The sequence below is a fragment of the Theropithecus gelada genome, chromosome 4 (assembly GCF_003255815.1).
Source record: "Theropithecus gelada isolate Dixy chromosome 4, Tgel_1.0, whole genome shotgun sequence".
NCBI classification, from domain to species: domain Eukaryota; kingdom Metazoa; phylum Chordata; class Mammalia; order Primates; family Cercopithecidae; genus Theropithecus; species Theropithecus gelada.
In genome coordinates this window covers 160164769-160185272 of record NC_037671.1, presented here as the reverse complement: position 1 = coordinate 160185272, position 20504 = coordinate 160164769, and the positions used below count along the sequence as shown (strand labels likewise).

Below are 20504 nucleotides of genomic sequence, written 5' to 3'. Positions count from 1 at the left end.
CATCTGTAGCATGGATACATTGGACACAGGATAATTCACATCCTGGACAGATGGAGCTAGATGGCACGAGATTTCATAGCACTACTCAGAATGATGTGCATTTTAAAACTTAGGAATTATTTGTTTCTGGAATTTTCCACTTAATATTTTCAGACCATGGTCGACTGCTGGTAACTGAAATCACAGAAAGTGAAACTGCACATAAGTGGGGACTGCTGTTATTTCTGAACTGCTAAGTATTTTAAAGGGCAATTGATTTTTACCACTAGATGGAAGCAGAGACTTGGAAACTTTGTTTTTCTGTGTTATTGTCTTAGATTTCATTGTATGTTTAAACATATAGTAAAGTACCACAGTGCTTTTTGTGTCTGATTGAGTCGTCGTTAATTCCCATACTATCCCTGATTACTATCTCTGTTCATTTTAGTATTAAAATTTACTTTTGACAATAGCACAATTTAAATTTCTCATTACTTCAAATAATTAAATTTTTGGTTGGCATTTAGTTGATTTTCAGGTAAAATAATAATGAAAGCCCAAATTATAGAATATTTTAAGTGAATTGCAATGTAAATATTATTATTCAACTGATAAATTTATTATTAAAGATTCTTAGGGGATTTCTTTAAAGAGATGAAAAAATTGAAAATTGTAGCAAAATTATAACTCATAATTTTGCATGTGAATTTTTATGTAAAGCAAATGAAAAACTATTCTTAAGTAAATTTTGAAATTTTCGTTATGCTGCACGTATCTTTGGTTATAATTTTGTTATAGACTGCTTATGTCTAAATATTAAATTATGTATTTGTATATTATTGGATTAAGAATTTCTGTCTGGAAACCTACTAATTTCTAAATATTTTCATTAGTATATGAAATTCCTTCTGGACGTTTCATGAGAGAATTGTGTGGCCACCTCAATATCATTTATGATCTTTCCTGGTCAAAAGATGATCGCTACATCCTTACTTCATCATCTGATGGCACTGCCAGGTTAGTATCCTTGAGAAGTACTTATGTGCATACTATTTGCCATCAAGAAAAGCAAAGAGAATATAAAGTGATGTAACTACTCTTATGCTCCAGTCATATTTTACCTATGAAGGGACTGTCATAAATATGCATCATGCAGACTGATTCCATAAATTACAGTAATACTTTTTAAAGACATTTTTCTTAAATGTCTTTTATTTATGTAGTATATAATATTTCTAGTCCACACCATCTTTAAATGATCATTATGTAAACTAATTAATGCTTCAAGATGAGGTTAGGGGTTATTAAACACCTGAGATTTTTCCTAGAGCATAAGCTCTTGGTGGCAGGGATACTGTCTTCACTGTTGGCTGGATATGCAGAGGCTAGAATCCAGTGGTGCTCAGTACATCACAGTAGAGGAAATAAATATGTACATTACATTTTAAGATTTTTATAGATTGGTTAAACATTTGCATTTTTCAGAATGTCAATCTTAAAAATAATTTATCCCTTTTCAATTTGATAAATATCACAAAAACATTTTAAAAGCGAACTTTTAAAGTTTCATTTATACTTTTTTTAGTTGCTTGCTCTACCTTGTAACTGACATGTAAGCTGTTGAGATCCATGCTGAATTCATTGTCATTTACTTCTGCCTTCTCTCTTAACAGTTCGTTTTCCTTTCAGTGTTTCGACCACTTCTACTGATCTTGCCAACCTCCTTTTCTGTATAAAATGTCTAATCAAGATGTTATCATTATTGGTTAGTTTTTATTTAAATGAAAAAGACGAGAATGAGTAACAGTTGACTTCCTTCTTGGTCATGCTGGGAACATTCTATTACTCCCTTTTGACAATATCCTCAAGAACCTATCTGATCTGTTCTTTTAGCACAGCCATTCTGTCTAATGCCAGGCCATACTAGAGAAAAATATTTAACTTTGCTGAGGGGTGACTTTGGATTTTAACATCACCTAAGCTGTCATCTCTGCTGAGGAATCCTTTTACTTTACTTAGCTTCCTTTTCTCATTCCTCTGGCAGCAGATCCAAACTTACCATGAACATTCTCTACAGTAAATCACAGTCTTCCCATTTCATTAGATGACTATCTTCAGTTTAGATGAAATTTAGTCAGACATGAACTTCATCTATTTCCCTCTGATTTCCCTCCTAATATCCATAGATATGTCCATTTTTAATCTCTGTCCATCTCTTAACAAAGAGGCATGAGACTGACTTTTTAAAGGCTATTTGACCTGTACTTTTAATCTCAGTCCCTGAAAATTTGTATTACATCTACTAGTCTGATGAACATCTTTCCCTCTATTGATTGTGTCCTCTCATCTTAGAAATAGGCTCAAATGGGCTGGGTGCAGTGGCTCATGCCTATAATCCCAGCACTTTGGGAAGCCAAGGTGGGCAGATCAGTGGAGGTCAGGAGTTCAAGATCAGCCTGGCCAACATGGCGAAACCCTGTCTCTACTAAAAATACAAAAATAAGCCGGGTGTGGTGGTGCACATCTGTAGTCCCAGCTACTTGGGAGGCTGAGGCAAGAGAATTACTTGAACCGGGAGGTGGAGGTTGCAGTGAGCCGAGATTGCGCCATTGCACTCCAGCCTGGGCAACAGATTGAGACTCTGTCTCAAAAAAAAAAAAAAAAGAAATATGCTCAAATGGCCTTATCTTAAAAACATCATTTTTAATTCTTCCTGCCTTCTAGACTAGCCCATTACTTTTCTCTTTCTCCACTATCAGAAGCATTCTACACATACTGTCTTTACTTCAGCCCAGTTATTCTGGCTTTCTTTCCCACCATGCTACATAAACTTCTTTCTTCAAGAGGTTGGCAGTTTCTTGCTATTTTTAAATCCATTTGGCCAGTTTAACTCCTGCTATGCTTGCCTTCACTGTAGTAATTGATTATTGACCAGTCTTGAAATATTTTGAATTCATGGTTTTCATTGACAACCTCTTCTCTTCTCTTTTTATTACTCTGACCAGTTCTATCCATTCTCTTTCTCTGTTTCATTTTCTTCTGCCGATTGTCTATATGTTTTATCCCCAGGATCCTTTACTTGATCATCTCTTGGTTTTATATGCTTATCCTAGTTTCTCTTACCTTCCCCGGCTTTGACTCTCACTGATATGCTAATTACTTCTAGCGCACAACTTTTTTTATGAATTTGACTTCCTATTACACGTTTCCATTTAAATGGCCCATTGCCACCTCAAATCCAAAACCAAACTTACTGATCTCTTTAAATTTTGTTTTCCTCCTTTAATTCTCTTACATATATTTTAATGGCATCCTTATCCACCATCTCCCAAGCTGAAAACTCAGAGTAGTGTTCATCTCTTCTTTCTTTCCCATCACTTATTTCACATCTAACTAGCACTAAAGTCTGCCAATTCTCCCTCCTAAAAGGCTCACAATTTTGTCACATCCTCTCTATTGCGTTTGCTTTAATTCAAGCCCTATTTTGCTGTTGACCTCAGTGTTCAGTCTCTAAGTCCTCTGTCTCTGCTGTGCTAAAATTATCTTTCCGTAACTATCTTTCATAATGCCTTAATTTTTTAGAAGACTTTACCCATTGCCCCTTGAAAAATTTTCCAGTTCCTTAGCATGGCCTAACAGGCATGTTCCTCATTGACCTAACATTCTTCTCTCATGCCCTTCCCCATACCCTTTGCTTCACCCATGTAATCTTTTGAAACACCCTAGCATCTTATCTTCTTTGGCATCTTCCTGCCCTTTGAAACTTACCTACTTTTCCTATACCTAAATGACCTTCTCCTACCCTTGCTGACTAACTCATTCGTTCAACAAAAATTAAATGCCTTTTGTGAACTCTCATAGGTTTGTAGTTATTAGTTACAATCCAGCTCAACTTCTGTTATTCCTTGAAGCTATCTTGGGTTTCTGCACACAATACGTAGTATATTATACTAAAGCACACATTTTTTCCTTATTTATCTTTAAAACTGATATTAATTTAGGACTATTTACATCATTAAAATAGTATTGTGAAAGCATTAACTGAGTGAAAAGAGAAGCATTGTGGCTAGCATCAAAACGGCAAGGAGATTTTTGAGAGAGGTAAGGAATACTTGTAATAAATGAGCTGTTGTCCAAAGAAAGAGAATTAGAATTGCAAATGCTCACAAGTGGCAGAAGTGTGGATTTCTGTCCATGTCTTCGCCTTCTTTATTCCTGAGGATCCCTGACACATATTATTGTCAGTGTCTCCTAAGTATTTCCCACTTGGTTAGCTCTCTGCCATATGGGTTTATCTTAAACACCCTTATTTAGTTATCCCCAGAATAATCTGTTTTTCTCAAATCAACAACGCCTAATACAGTCAGAAAGACTTTTCCATGTATAATGGCTCCCAAACAGGCCTACATGTCCCCACTATTCCCTTTTCCCAAACATACGGCTTAACTGTGGTATGTTTTTTCTTTCCCAAATCTAGTAATTTTTATGTGCGTTCATTCAGTCTTTACAAGTTTGTGTTTCTTTGTTTTCTATTATCTAGTCTGATTTTTTTCCCCCAAGCCCATTTATATATTCCTTTGAATGTCAGATTCTCCCATGGCCTGGGTAACAGAAGCCATCATTGATTCCAGTTCAGTTTTTACACAAAAAGCTTTACTTTTTTTTTAAAATATTATGTCTAATTATATTGAGCTGTTTTGAAGATGTATTTGCTTCATTTCTGCCTGTTATATAGTATTTTAAATAATGCTACTAAGATTTCTTGCCAAACAACTGTGTTTTTTATCTTTTATCTTTTTAATATTTTCCCAAAATTAGTGGTTTTATTTTTCTAATAGGCATCATATTTCATATAAATATGCTTATTGAAAATATACTGTGGTAAAAAATGTTTGTGCAATTGATTCATGTGCTTTATTTTTACTTGAAAACATGTTCTTTCACTTCCTCTATTATTAGTTTGGATTCTTAGTAATTGAAGATCATATCCTATATTGTAAGCAGCTGCTGAGGAAACTCATAGAATATTATTCTTGAATAGAAACTGTTTTTTTTTTTCTCTTATCAGTAATCTTGTAACAGACTTACTTTGCTTTAGTTTTCAAGCAGTGATTAAAAGGATGAATACAAATCCCATATTTAAAATTAATATGTTCTTCTAATTTTGATAACCAAATATATTTTAAAAACCAGTGCTTCACACTTATATAGCACCTGTATATTGGTAGAGTTCACCTAGTTTTATACATTGCTAGAGATGCAGAGTATCTAACAGATTAACCCTTAGGGATTTACTCATTTGTCAAGACTGTCGCAGTGATTAGAATCTTAATTTTTTTTAAATAGCCATTATTTAGAGGACAGGATAATGAGTGTTAAACAAAAAGGACGTGCTTAATGTAGGATAGTCTTTTCTATCAAAATGTCATAGTTATTTTAATCTTATTTTACTTGAGAATTCAAAATATAATAATTTTAGTATCTCTTTTAAATCTTTGAGATTTTCATTTTTACTATCTAGGCTTTGAAATTACAAATATAAAAGTTAATAGACTATGCTATTCTCTAAACCCCCATTAATAAAGATTTTGTAAAAGTGGTGTACACAATGTAAATGGGAAATCATTAAAGTTTCTCCCTGTATATTTTTTATGCATATTGTACTAAATGCGATATTTTACCAACTGTTCAATGTGTGTTTAACCAATGGCAAAATAGGTAGGTTTAAAAAACAGTTATTAATTTTATAGTATAGATTACAATTAGTGGATATAATATGCTGGATGATAACTATAACAAATAACTTTGTCATAATGTGAAAATTCCAGTCATCAAATATGAGATCATCATCATATTTTTCATTGTTTTAAAACTTAGTTTATCATTGGCTGTTGTCAGTTGCTTACTTAAGGTTCATTGGCTATGTTGGTTCTTAGAAAAACTGTTAAAAGACACTTCAGCTTTTCAGAAGCAATATGTAACTTCTTATCCTTTTCCAGGATATGGAAAAATGAAATAAACAATACAAATACTTTCAAAGTTTTACCTCATCCTTCTTTTGTTTACACGGCTAAATTCCATCCAGCTGTAAGAGAGCTGGTAGTTACAGGATGCTATGATTCCATGATACGGATATGGAAAGTTGAGACGAGAGAGGATTCTGCCATGTTGGTCCGACAGTTTGACGTTCACAAAAGTTTTATCAACTCACTTTGTTTTGATACTGAAGGTATGTCAGAGACTATGAATGAAGACCAGCTATGTGAAGAATTTTTTTTACCAGAATAATAGTTATCGAGGCTTGAGAGGGTTATGTACTGATGATTGTGCATATTTAGGTGTATGCTTGTTTTGCAGGTCATATGATAGATTTGACATTGAAGGAGTTCTGTTTGTAATTTTTAAGTTACTCTTAAACATTTAAAATTGCATAAATATATTTCTTTGGACTGGTGATTATCATTCTTACTTTCTTTCAAGAACCTTAAAATTTGCAAACATATAGAAGGGAAATTTGCGATTATTTAAAGTAAGAATAATATAGTGGCTGGGCGCTGTGGCTCATGCCTGTAATCCCAACACTTTGGGAGGCCAAGATGGGTTGATCACGAGGTCCGGAGATCAAGACCATCCTGGCTAACATGGTGAAACACCATCTCTACTAAAAATACAAAAAATTAGCTGGGTGTGGTGCTGGGTGCCTGTAGTCCCAGCTGCTTGGGAGGCTGAGGCAGGAGAATCGCTTTGAACCTGGGAGGTAGAGGTTGCAGTGAGCTGAATTGCGCTACTGCACTCCAGCCTGGGTGACAGAGTGAGACTCTGTCTCAAAAAAAAGAATAATGTAGTATGTCTTAAAGATGTAAAACATAAATCATTTTATTACCTGAAAGAATAAAGAAATTTATTATATCTATTAAATAGTCACTTTTTACATAATTTCAGAGACTAGGCATGTAGGCTGTCACTATAATTAATTGGCATGGGATCCAGATCAAAAGGATAATACTGCTGATTTACTCAGTTCAGCTGTAGGGATGTTAATAAATTTAGAACATATTCAGGAAAGAAAGGTATCTGAAAACTAACTCTGTCATAATAGCAGTAGTTCAGATTGTAAAAGAGACATAAAGACTTTCTTCAACTATTTGGCCGTAAGATACCCAAATGTGCAAAAAAGAAAAAAAAGGAAATTGGTCCATTTTACTCCAATGGGTAGAGGTGGGCCAAAGCTGTAGAAGGTAGATTTTCTTCGTTCAGAATTACAAAGAATATTTTAATACAGGAAGCAGTTCACCAATTGAATAGCTGTTTTGTAAAATACTGAATTCACAGTTGCTGAACAGCCATCTGTTAGTGGTGGTGGTTGAGATATTCCTGAGTGGGTATGAAGTTGAACTTTCTGAGGTCTGTCAACTTTAAGATGATTTGACTCCAAAGAATTGATGTTAAATTGGAATACCTGTTATTTATTATTTCATTCATTTCCTGATCATTTAATGAGTTTCTACTGGGTCTCAGGTATTATGCTAACACTATGTATTAGAATATAGGTATTTTTCTAGGACTCCAAAACAGATTTATAGGTTAATAAAGTGAGAAATAATGTTACATGTAGGATGGTTCAAATTATTTGGCTTTGGAATATGAGCCATATACACATGTACTGAGAGGCTCATTTCTTTTTGTAGTTAAATTCAGGTAAGTGACAAAGGGAAATAAGTCATCAAAAATAATTTAAAAGAGTAAAGAATTCATTTAAAGATAATTGGGGTTTGTTTGTGAGTTGCATTTTGATTTTTGACTTTTTTAAACTGAAATACCTTTTAATAGCCCTTCAATTCTTTGACTGTTTTACTGGGGTATGGTTTCCCCCAGTCTCCTATTATTTGTTTCTAACTCTGGGACATTCATAAGTGAGTAATCTTGTTTTTTAAATAGGTCATCATATGTATTCAGGAGACTGTACAGGGGTGATTGTTGTTTGGAATACCTATGTCAAGGTTAATGATTTGGAACATTCAGTGTGCCACTGGACTATAAATAAGGTATAAAATCATATTTTATATTATGGGATTTAATTAAAGAAGTTGGAAAACTCCAGTCACATGACTTTAAGATAGGATGTCAGGACATTCTGTTCTCTCATTTCAAAAAATTAACACTTTTTCTTTTTCTTTTTTTTTTTTTTTTTTCTTTGAGACGGAGTCTTGCTCTGTCACCCAAGCTGGAGTGCAGTGGCCGGATCTCAGCTCACTGCAAGCTCCTCCTCCTGGGTTCACGCCATTCTCCTGCCTCAGCCTCCCGAGTAGCTGGGACTACAGGCACCCGCCACCTCACCCGGCTAGTTTTTTGTATTTTTTAGTAGAGACGGGGTTTCACCGTGTTGGCCAGGATGGTCTCGATCTCCTGACCTCGTGATCTGCCCGTCTCGGCCTCCCAAAGTGCTGGGATTACAGGCTTGAGCCACCGTGCCCGACCAACACTTTTTCTTAGTCATTTATCTATAATTAATTAGCACACCCTCCTGGTGGCTGATTGATGATGTAATGACTTAGTGAAGATTTTTAAAATTTCGGCCAGATGTTAGTTTCACTTTTTTATATCCCATTTGCACTGTGGCATTCAGTAATCCATTGGGTGACATTTATGCTAAAATGAGATGTATGTTATATTACCATCGATAAGTAATAATTTATATTTTCTGTTATATCCTTTTTCCTTGGTCCAATAACATCTCTAAAAAACAGTGTTCTCAGTGCTTTGTCAACACTGGTGTCTTTCAGAGTTATGTAATTATTATGAAAGTCTGTCATTTAATCACAATAATTATTTCATTTGAAATTTGCTAAATGGAAACAAATGAATAAGTTCTTTCATTGGGGGCTGGAGTGTTTTTAAGACAGCTTGTAAAGCAATTTTGTTAGTGTACATTTTTTACTTTGTATTTAAAAATACAAATGAATCATTAAACTTGAATTTGTTTTATATAAATTGATCCAGTTTCTGCCTAACATATTATACCTTTTTCTTCAATTTTTCTTAATAATGACAGTAGTTGAAAAAAGACACCCTAAGTGAAAAATAATTTTCATGAATTTTAGTTAAATCCATTGAGTCTGTCAGATCTGTTGAAAAAGCATTTCATCTGTTGTTAGAAATTCTTATCTAAATAAGAATAGAAACTTGAAAATTAATTCTACATGTGGTTTTGAATTTATAAAAATTGGAAGCTTCTTACATGATTTTAAACAAAAAATTTAATGTTACAAGATGTGTTTGTTGGAAGTGCTTCTTGTTTGGGATTGACTAAATTTTGGGAAAGTGAACATACTACAAAAACACATAATAATTAAATGTGCATTTACACATTGCATAACAACACAAAAATACAGTTCATCAGCTTTATTTTCAACCCTAAACTGAAGTTACTCAGAATCCTTTTGCTAACAATTATAAAGCATCCTATACTGCAGAATTGGAAAAGATATTTTAAGATTAATTTTGTACCCCCAAAAACGTTTAACATTAGATAAACTTTTCATTAGTAGTATTTTTTTTTTTATCATTTTAGGAAATTAAAGAAACTGAGTTTAAGGGGATTCCAATAAGTTATTTGGAGGTTCATCCCAATGGAAAACGTTTGTTAATTCATACCAAAGACAGTACTTTGAGAATTATGGATCTCCGGATGTAAGTATATTTCAGTATTGACAGGATAAGTACTCACAGAATAAGTAATGAATTAAATTATATATATAAAATTCGGTAGTGGTTCTCAACTAGGCAGTGTCCCCACACTCACCAAGGAATGTGTGGCAGTATCTGGAGATTTTTTTTTTATGTTACTTCTAGTATCTAATGAGTAGAGATCAAAAATATTGCTAAGCATCCTACAGCCCATAGGACAGTCTCCCTAAAACAATTATCCAGCCCAAAATGTGAATAGTTCTGAGGCTGAAATGTAGTTAGTTGCTTTTATTTTCACAATTAAAAAAAGAGAAACTTCTACCTTCAACAATGATATTGATTGATACTGATATTATCACTATGATACTGTTACAGCATTAGTATAATATGATATAACAACAAGGCAGGGCTTGTGATTTATACATCCTTGTTTTTTTCCTTTATTTCCAAATAATGGTGAACGTAGGGAAATATTCTTCCTGTAAAAGGTAGAAGCAGCGTTCTGGGAAAATCAGCATGGACTTCTAGTGCATTTTTGTTTGGTGTTAGAGATGGTAATAGTGCCTACCTGGCACAAAGTATGTGCTGAAATGGTGTTTACTATTTTTTCGTGAGTGCAAAAATATGGAAGACTATGTACCATATTTAGCAGATGGTTTAATAATATGTTTTATCTAATTTTTTTCAGAGATCAAATATTCCTTGTATTATTTTTAAAATTCATCAGATAGAAGACTATATGAATATAAAAATTCTATCCATTATTTTAGTAACCAGCTCAAATACTATCCATAGTCTCTCTTTCTCCGTAGCTAGAATTAATTTCTCTTGTCCAAGTTTGGGGCGCGGTGGCTCAAGCCTGTAATCCCAGCACTTTGGGAGGCCGAGACAGGCGGATCACGAGGTCAGGAGATCGAGACCATCCTGGCTAATACGGTGAAACCCCGCCTCTACTAAAAAAATACAAAAAACTAGCCGGGCGAGGTGGCGGGCGCCTGTGGTCCCAGCTACTCAGGAGGCTGAGGCAGGAGAATGGCGTGAACCCGGGAGGCGGAGCTTGCAGTGAGCTGAGATCCGGCCACAGCACTCCAGCCTGGGCGACAGAGCGAGACTTCGTCTCAAAAAAAAAAAAAAAAAAAGAAAAGAACTTTTCTGTTTGTCTTTTGCAGTACGTTCTACATCCGCCTTCTATTTTACATTGACATGTTTCTCCTCTCTTGCTAAATTATAAACTCCCTGGGCTCTTGGGACTAGCTCTCCTTTATTCTGCATCCATTATATTATAGAATGTCTCCCATATGACAGATTCTCAAAAAATGTTTGTTGAATGGAAATTAAGTATTTAAGAGAAAATATTATACCACCAGTCATTTACATGATTAAGACAGTTACATTTGTAACATCTTTTCTGCTTGTAGATTAGTAGCAAGGAAATTTGTAGGAGCAGCAAATTATCGGGAGAAGATTCATAGTACTTTGACTCCATGTGGGACTTTTCTGTTTGCTGGAAGTGAGGATGGTATAGTGTATGTTTGGAACCCAGAAACAGGTGAGTATTTATTGAACTTTAAAAATCGTTTGGGGAGGTACAGGGCTTTGAAGAAGTGTGAAAATTCTACCATTTTTATGGAATAATTTTCAAGGAAATTCTGCTTTCGGGTTTTCAATTATGTTTTTTAAGATTAGAAAGCCTTCAGAGGAACTTCGCTACAGCCTAAACTTGTATTAAATTTTGTTCTCTATTGCTTTAATATCTTTATGGATTTAGAATTTCACATTATAATTCAAGGTTTGTTCTTTCATGGCCTATGAGACATTGCTGATCTTAGTAAATCATTTAATGGAGACTAACACAAAGTACAAAATGTTACAAGCTGAATTTGGAATATGATTAGGTAGACAAATTGTTAAACATCTATAATATATTTTCATTAGTAACAGAAACATACCTGTGATAGTTTTGATATCTGAAACTTAAATAGCAAGTTACCTGAATTACTGCAATTCAGTTTTTTTCCAATAAACAATTATATTGGGAAGCTCATTTGTACCTCACCTTTGCTTTTCAAAAGAAAATCTAAAGCTACATGAATGTTTTTAATAAGAAATTGAGAGAATTTCATAAAACTAACTTTAAAATTTCTTTAATGAACAGTATTTGATTTTTTCCTTGTTTATTTTTGTATTCTTTCTGTTAGGCATTTTGACTAGTCAGCTAACTTAGGCTTTTGTTTGAATGTTTCCTATACCGTGTTTTGATGCTTTAGCATCAATTCAGTAGCGTTGTCTCCCTCACCTTCAATAAATGAACCTAGATTCTTTACTTTTTGATTCCTGACTGATTTTCCTGCGTTCCACAGATCTCTGCTTTAGACATCTTTTAGGCCAGAGTCATAAGTATCTTTCAAGCAAATGGGTACCTCAAACAGCATCTGGGGAAAAAAAAAAAAAAATGGAAAAGTTAATCCTTCACCAAAACTCACCCAACTAGAGTTTCTTTAGTTTTAGAGTCCTGTAATTTCTCCCATAGTTCTACCCAGAGTTCTCTGTCATTTGGAGTTTGCTTAGCTCTGTCCAATCTCAGAGTCATATACCTCTCTACTTCCTTCTGTGCCCTTTGTCTTTCTTTTGTGCCTTGAAAACCTCATTGAAGAGTTAGAAAGTAGAAAGAGGAGGGTCAAGGAAATGTAAAATAAAGATAATTTCATACATTGTTACTCAAACATTTTTAAATATTTGAGGTTTTCACATAAATAATATGAGCATTACTATATTTTCTAATAAATGGCAGAATAATCTTGTAACAAGATTTATCTGATATAGATATGCTCTGATAAACATTTTTTAATTTCTCTTTTTATTTAGGAGAACAAGTAGCCATGTATTCTGACTTGCCGTTCAAGTCACCTGTTCGAGACATTTCTTATCATCCATTTGAAAATATGGTTGCATTCTGTGCATTTGGGCAAAATGAGCCAATTCTTCTGTATATTTATGATTTCCACGGTAAGTCCACCACTTGGTAAGTAAAGAATTTTTAGAGTAACATTTACATTTAGACTAAACCAGGAATCTGTCTGCCATTTAAATACTGATCAAAGTACACCTAACAATTGTGCCCTTCCGTTGGAATCACAGAAAGCTAGCCACCAGTTTCTTTGTAAATCAATTTAAATAAATAGAATTTACCTAAAAATTATTTGGAATATGTTAACTAAATTTAAGAGGTAAATAACACTTAGGAAATACAGATCTTTAATGTTTTCGGTTGACTATTGAGTTAATATTTTTATCCTATGTTCTTAACTAAAGCATATAGTTTTAATAAGTTGTAGTTTTGAGAGTTTCTTAACATAAAAAGTAGGGGGAAAATCACATGTCAGTGAAAACATCACCTGGAATTAGAAATCTAATGTCTTTCAGGTCTGCAATTACACTATTCTAACATTCTGAGAAATAATAAGGAAATAAAAAGTTTGGATACCTTATTTTTCAGGGACAGTATGGTATTTTAATAATTCTTTGAATTTATGCTGGTTTTCATATATTTCTTTAATTTCTGTCCTGAAATTAGAATTCCACTCTTCTATATTATACTATTAGTGCTGTCATTCTCAAAATTGCATTTCTGTTTTCTTCATATATTCTTGTACAAAAATGAAAAGTCTTCGTTAGTTTCTTTGATTTGCTTATGGAAAGCTAAGTGTATTAAGTTAATATAGATTGAATTGATTAATGGTTGTGACAACCAATACTAAGTTGTTAGGCAATTAAGTTATAAATCTGAAGTTTTTGATCACAGTATGGATTATATTATGCCTTCCTGGGTGAATTATGCTAGAAAAAAATGTTTTCTAGCATAATTTATTGTAAAATCAAGATTTAATCTTATTTTAAAGAACTTTATAGAGAAGAAATCATTTCTGCAACACATACTCAGATTTATAGAACACTATTACTAATGGTGGAATTGTCAACCAACACAGTACCATTTACTGTTACAAGCAGACGTTAGCAAAAATAAGCACTGCCTGATTATAGGAAAAAACAGATGGATTCCTCAAATCATTCAATGTCCAAATCTGGTGTCTAGTTTCAACATGTATCCTGAAACAGTTCTCTCTTTGTACCCACTCTAAATCTTCACATAAATGAAGAGTTATACCAAAGTACTTTATATTTGGAACTGTTATACAGGAAATAGGCAGCACAGTTATTTCCTCAGACTCTTAAGAGATTTTACAATAGTCTTCATTCAATTTCTAATTTGCTTTTTATGCCTTTGAAATTTTCACTACACATACACATTAAAGTTCCACTCTATCTTTTCTTCAAGCAATTTATTTTTTGTCACTGACAGAGGATTTTATCATCAGATTAGCCCAGGATAGTTAGGTTTGCCAATTTGGTTTTTAGGCAATAAGCATGGAAGGCCATTCTAGAGGCATAGTAGTAGAAAGAGCTAAGCATTTTAGGAGTCCAAAAAAACGGGGTTTAGGCTCTATTCTCTTCCTCTAGTGACCTTGCACAAGCGTCTTTCCTGAAGCTCCATTTTCGTATCTATTAAAAGGTACTACAGTACTAGTACCTGTCCTACCTAAGAGAGGTATTTGTGAAGATACTGTGAGACCATGACTGTGAAAGTACTAGGTAAATTGATAAGCACAGTATTGAAACAAAAGATAAAATGGGTTATTATGCTTATCCAACCAGTATACACTTGACTATATGTAAGAATTTCTGTTTTAATATGCTGATAAACATCTCTACGTAGAAAGGAGTTGAAGAGTTTTTTTCTCCTCTCTTTTACTCTGTTGGTCAGTCTTTTATTTATTAAAGTATGTTTCTTTCCAGGTCAATTTATTAGAGTATAAATGCATAAAATTAAAAACATAATGTTATTTCCACACTATCTTAATGTGCAAGAGGAAGGATTTCCATGAGCATTTTAGAAATTAAAATATTCAAATAATAGGCACATTAAATTAAAATTATTTGTGCAATATATCACAAACACAATTTTTGATATGCAAACACACCTTTACAAACAAATTAAAACTCAAAAATGTTTCAACACATTCTCCCAACTTGTTGCTATTTTTAAAAAGAGGAAGCTTAGGAAGAAGTTAAGTAATCTTAAGACATCTAAGATTTAGCAGAGTTCTTGTGAATGGTATAGATCCAGAAGAAAAGTGTAATGTTTATTACTGACCTATTAGAGTTTTGTCTATTTTATTTTTTAATACAGGAATATTTTGCTCATAATGTTTTGTTTGAAAATAAAGTTTACATATGGCTTTACATAAATATTTTAAAAGTATAAAATTCAAAAAAACACAAAAGACTTCAGAGATTTTTAAGTGGTGTTTTAAAAAATTATCAGATAATTTTCAAGGAAAATGGAGCAAGCTTATTTTTTTTATAAGCTAAACAAGCTGTGAATGAGACCACAGTGGTAACTAAATGTATCATCCATCTTTCAGTTCTAGCAAAATCTGTGAAGAGTTAGCAAGCATCTTTCCCTGGTAAACATATGTTCAGGTTGTGGTCTTTCGGGTCTTTCATTCTACTGACTTTTTGCTTTTTTTGGTAAGAAATATGATTTTTACTTTCAGAAGGCAGTTTTATTTGCCTGATGTTGAAAGGGTTAATCATCCAGTAATACAAAATTTAGTCACAGGGTACCACAAATAATGTACTTTTAGGATTCCCATAATAACAGAGCACTAGTCAGAGAAACGGCTTCTACTGAATTAAATTCATGAAGCTAGACTTCAGTTAATGTTTTGTTATTAATCAATATTTATTCACCTCGGTCTCTAGGATATTGTTCTAAATTTAATAATAATTTTGGTTAATACTTCCATAGCATTTTCTTTGTTCCTGGTACTGTTTTTAAGTTTCTGCAATAATCTTGTGACATAGGGGCTGTTATCCTCACTTTACAGGGGCCATGGCTTTAAATCAATGCAGTTTGCTCCTGGAGTCCATGCTCTCATTTGCTATACTAAATTTCCTTTTCAGCACATTTCTTGAAATATTAGTTTCTAAATGTCTAATAATCAAACCTTGTTTTTCCTACAGTACAGTTTTTTCTATGTTTCTCTGTGGAGTATGTAGTTTCCTTGTATTTTCTATACTTTGTAAGAAGCAAAGATGGAAGCTTGTTCATCTTTTTCCTACTAGTACCTACCCAGAATACTGACACATAATAAATACGCATGTAGTGTTTTCAGTGGAGTCAAGTCTAATTTGGGAAGTTCTCAACATTATTTGATAATTCTACGTAATAAGGCTGATTTTTCACTAGATGGCAATGTCTCCTCTGAACCAGTATTAACTCTGGAGTGCTTTGTAGTCGTAGTATCTTAGACAAGACAAATCTTTATTAAGCACCTATTGTGTGTCAAGTTGAGCTGTGCTATGAAACGCAGGAATCAGACTCAGATTACCATTCTTTTTTCTAGTCCTTTGTACTTCCTAGTTAGTTGATTACATCTGTAAAAGAAATTTAAACCAAAAAGCAGTTTCTGCTACTGACATGATTTTATTAATACATTTCATGTTAATTAATGATAGCCTACATTGTCATTATTAACAAACATTTTTTATATTGTGACACATTTTACCAGAGTTCAGGGCAACATGTACCTTTAGTTTCCTATAAAATTTGTTATTTAACTGGCTCATTGCCTAGAAGCATGTGGTATTTATAATGCCATGTGTCTAACATAGTACCTGTCTTATTACTAATATGCAATAAACGAATAAATGTTGGGATTAACAATTACAAATCCTGTAGAATAGCATTTTTCCCTTAAATTTTATAAAAATGTATACTGAGAGGCATCATGAGTTAGTAAATTTGGGGCTAATCACAGTGGTAGTAGTAGCTCATATTTATCAAGCATTTAATGTGTCTCCCACGCTTAGGAGCATTTTACATCCATTATCTCATACCATCCTTCTAAAACTCTTCAGTGTAGGTCCCATTATTATCTTCATTTTGCAGATGATGAAACGGAGGCACAGAGAAAACAATAATTTTCCTAAAGTAACACAGTAGTAAAGCCACCATTTGGTTCTAAGCTGACTCCAGAGTCCATGTTCTTAATGTATTAAGCTATCTGTCTTAGGCACTTATTTAGTCTTTGCATTTCCTGATCATGAAGTAAATTTAAAAGATAGCTAAATATTCCTATGGTAAAATGTGTTGTTGGTTTTCAATTTCAGCATTTAGGAGTACCCCCTTAAGAAAGGAAGTTTGCTTAGCTAGTATTATTAATAGTTCACTTCTTTAAAAATGTGGGAGGTGGCTGGGTGTGGTGGCTCACACCTGTAATCTCAGCACTTTGGGAGGCTGAGGCAGGAGGATCGCTTGAGGCCAGGAGTTTGAGACCAAACTGAGCAACGTGAGACCTCATCTCTACATACATACATATGTACATACATACATACATACATACATAAAAAAATAAAAATTTGAGGAGTAACATAATTATGGTGTAATAAGCCATTATGTTCTTAATATAGTTGTTTAAAATACAAATATTCTTTAGTATATAGCATTAATTTTTTTTTTTCTTGAGACAAGGTCTCCGCTCTGTCACCCAGGCTGGAGTGCAGTAGCATAATCGCAGCTCACTGCAGCCTCAACCTCCTGGGCTCAAGCGGTCCTCCAACCTCAGCCTCCCTAGTAGCTGGGACCACAGGATACTCGTTAATTTCTTGTGTGTATTTTTTGTAGAGACAGGGTTTTGCCATGTTTGAGACGAGCCTACGCCTGGTCTCAAGTGATCCGCTCACCCTAGTCTCCCAAAGTGCTGGGATTACAGGCGTGAGCCACCATGCCTGGCCTCATTACATTTTAATATAACTCCTTTTACAATATTCTTGAAATAAGATAATGTCTAGTAGAAATAAATTTAATACCCACAGTTTTATGTACAATATAGGTACAATGTAGTGGTTTTCTATATTGGAGATAGCTATTCGTATGTATTTATTTGTAATACCATGTACATACAGTATATCTACAAATGTAGAAATACATTTGATTTCAATATTCTATATGGCATTCATTTCTAATACGAATAATTCAAAAGCACATTCAGATATTATAATTATCATATGAGATTTTATCATTAAAATATAACTAATAGTAGGGCAGAATTTTAAACATTTATTTTTAGCCTGGTAGGAGAAATTAAAAGATAGAAATGCCACATTTTAAGACATGCCAAAACTACCTATTTCTTGGTTATATGCTGAAGTACCTATTTTAATATTATTCACATAATAGGTACTTTGATTTGAGAGTTTATGTCATTCAAGAACTCAAAACATATGGAAAATTTAGTCAATTTGATAGTATTGAGCATAAACCAGAGCCCTGAATTCCTCTTTAAGGCATTTGTTAAAATGCTTACAGCGGTGTTTTTAATTGCAGTAATGCATGAATGATACGATGTAAAATAGACAACAACAAAGACTGGAGTAAGAGAGCGCTGGCATTCTAGACAAAATACTGCCACTCTCCGTTTGACCCTGGTCAGATGATTTACCTTTCTGCACCTGTTTTTTTTTCCCACTTGTATAATTAGAATAGCATCTATTCTATCTTATATCAATATTTTTATCAAAGGATAAAATGAAACTATAAAATGAGGCATGAAGCATAAATACAGGCGTACCTCGTTTTACTGGTCTTTGCTTTATTATGCTTCATAGATATTGCGTTTTCTACAAATTGAAGTTTTGTGGCAATTCTATGTTAAGCGAGTCTGTTGGTGCCATTTTCCAACATTGTGTGCTCACTTTGTGTGTCTCTGTCACATTTTCATAATTCTCAAAATATTTCAAACCTTTTCATTATTGTATCTGTTATGGTGATCTGTGATGAGTGCTCTTTGATGTTACAGTTGTAATTGCTTTGGGGCACCACAAACTGTACCCATATATGATGGCAAACTTAATTGATAAATGTTGTAAGTGTTCTGACTGCCCCACCCACCAGCCATTCTCCCATCTCTCTCCCTCTCTTCAGGCCTCCCTCTTCTCTGAGACACAGTATTGAAATTAGGCCAGTTAATAACCCTGCAGTGGCCTCTAAGTATTCAAGTGAAAGGAAGAATTGCACATCTCTCATTTTAAATCAAAAGGTAGAAGTGATTAAGCTCAGTGAGGAAGGCATGGACAAAGCTGAGATGGGGCAAAGGCTAAGACTTTTGTGCCATATAGTTAGCCAAGTTGTGAATGCAAAGGAAAGGTTCTTCATCAGTGAACACACAAATGACAGGAAAGTAAAAGAGCCTTATTGCTGATATGGACAGTTTTCGTGATCTGGATAGAAGATCAAACCAGCCACAGTACCCCCTTATGCCAGAGCCTAATCTAGAGCAAGGCCTCTAACTCTCTTAAAGTCTACAAAGGCTGCGAGAGGTGAGGAAGCTGCAGGAGACAAGTTTGAAACTAGCAGAGTCTCATTTATGAGGTTTAAGGAAGGTAACCATCTCCATAACATTAAAGTACAAGGTGAAGCAACAAGTGATGATGTAGAAGCTGTAGCAAGTTATCCAGAAGATCTAGCTGAGATCATTGATGAAAGTGGCTACAGTAAACCACGTATTTTCAATGGAGATGAAGCAACTTTCTATTGGAAGAAGATGCCCTCCAGTAGTTTCATAGCTAGAGAGGAGAAGTCATACCTGGCTTCAGAGCATTAAAGAACAGCCTACTGGTTGTGGCAGCTCATGCCTGTAATCTCAGCACTTTGAGAGGCGGAGGTGGGTGGATCACTTGAGGTCAGGAGATCGAGACCAGCCTGGCCAACATGGTGAAATCCTCTGTCTACTAAAAATACAAAAGTTAGCCAGATATGGTGGCGTGCGCCTGTAATCCCAGCTACTTGAGAGGCTGAGGCAGGGGAATCGCTTGAACCCAGGAGGCAGAGGTTGCAGTGAGCCAGGATCACACCATTGCACTCCAGCCTGGGTGACAGAGTGAGAGTTCGTCTCAAAAAAAAAAAAACAAAAAAAAACAAAAAACGACAGGCTGACTCTTTTGGTAGGGCTAAGGCAGCTGACGATTTGAAGTTTAAGTCAACACTCATGGACTATTCCAAAAATCCTAGATCTCTTAAGAATTACGCTACATTAGACCTCTTCAAGGAGAACTGCAAACCACTGCTCAGGAAAATAAGAGAGGACACAAACAAATGGAAAAACATTCCATGCTCATGGATAGGAAGAATCAATATATGAAAATGGCCATACTTCCCAAAGTAATTTATAGATTCAATGCTATCCCCATCAAACTACCATCGACTTTCTTCACAGAATTAGAAAAAACTACTTTAAGGCCAGGCACGGTGGCTCATGCCTGTAATCTCAGCACTTTGGGAGGCCGAGGCAGGCAGATCATGATGTCAAGAGATCGAGACTACCCTGGCCAACATGATGAAACCCCATCTCTACTAAAAATACAAAAATTAGCCACGCGTGGTGGTGGGTGCCTATAATCCCAGCTACTCGGGAGGCTGAGGCAGGAGAATCGCTTGAACCTGGGAGGCAAGGTGGTTGCAGTGAGCCGAGATGGCACCACTGCACTCCAGCCTGGGTGACAGTGAGATCCAGTTTCAAAAAAAAATGAAAACTACTTTTAAATTTCATATGAAACCAAAAACAGAGCCCATATAGCCAAGACAATCCTAAGCCAAAAGAACGAAGCTGGAGGCATCATGCTACCTGTTTCAAACTATACTACAAGGCTACACTAATCAAAACAGCATGGTATTGGTACCAAAACAGATACCTAGACCAATGGAACAGAACAGAGGC

At 34.5% G+C, this 20504-nt stretch overlaps 1 protein-coding gene across 3 annotated transcripts in view; it reads left to right on the top strand.

Annotated features, from left to right (window-relative positions):
* Window positions 1-20504, top strand: part of AHI1 (Abelson helper integration site 1) — a 209378-nt gene that overhangs the window by 56455 nt on the left and 132419 nt on the right. For all 3 annotated transcript variants that reach the window (XM_025383909.1, XM_025383908.1, XM_025383910.1), the window contains 6 exons: window positions 873-996; window positions 5979-6208; window positions 7918-8024; window positions 9551-9669; window positions 11085-11215; window positions 12532-12672. In XM_025383909.1, coding sequence (XP_025239694.1) covers window positions 873-996; window positions 5979-6208; window positions 7918-8024; window positions 9551-9669; window positions 11085-11215; window positions 12532-12672 — 852 coding nt within the window. The remainder of the gene's footprint in view (window positions 1-872; window positions 997-5978; window positions 6209-7917; window positions 8025-9550; window positions 9670-11084; window positions 11216-12531; window positions 12673-20504) is intronic.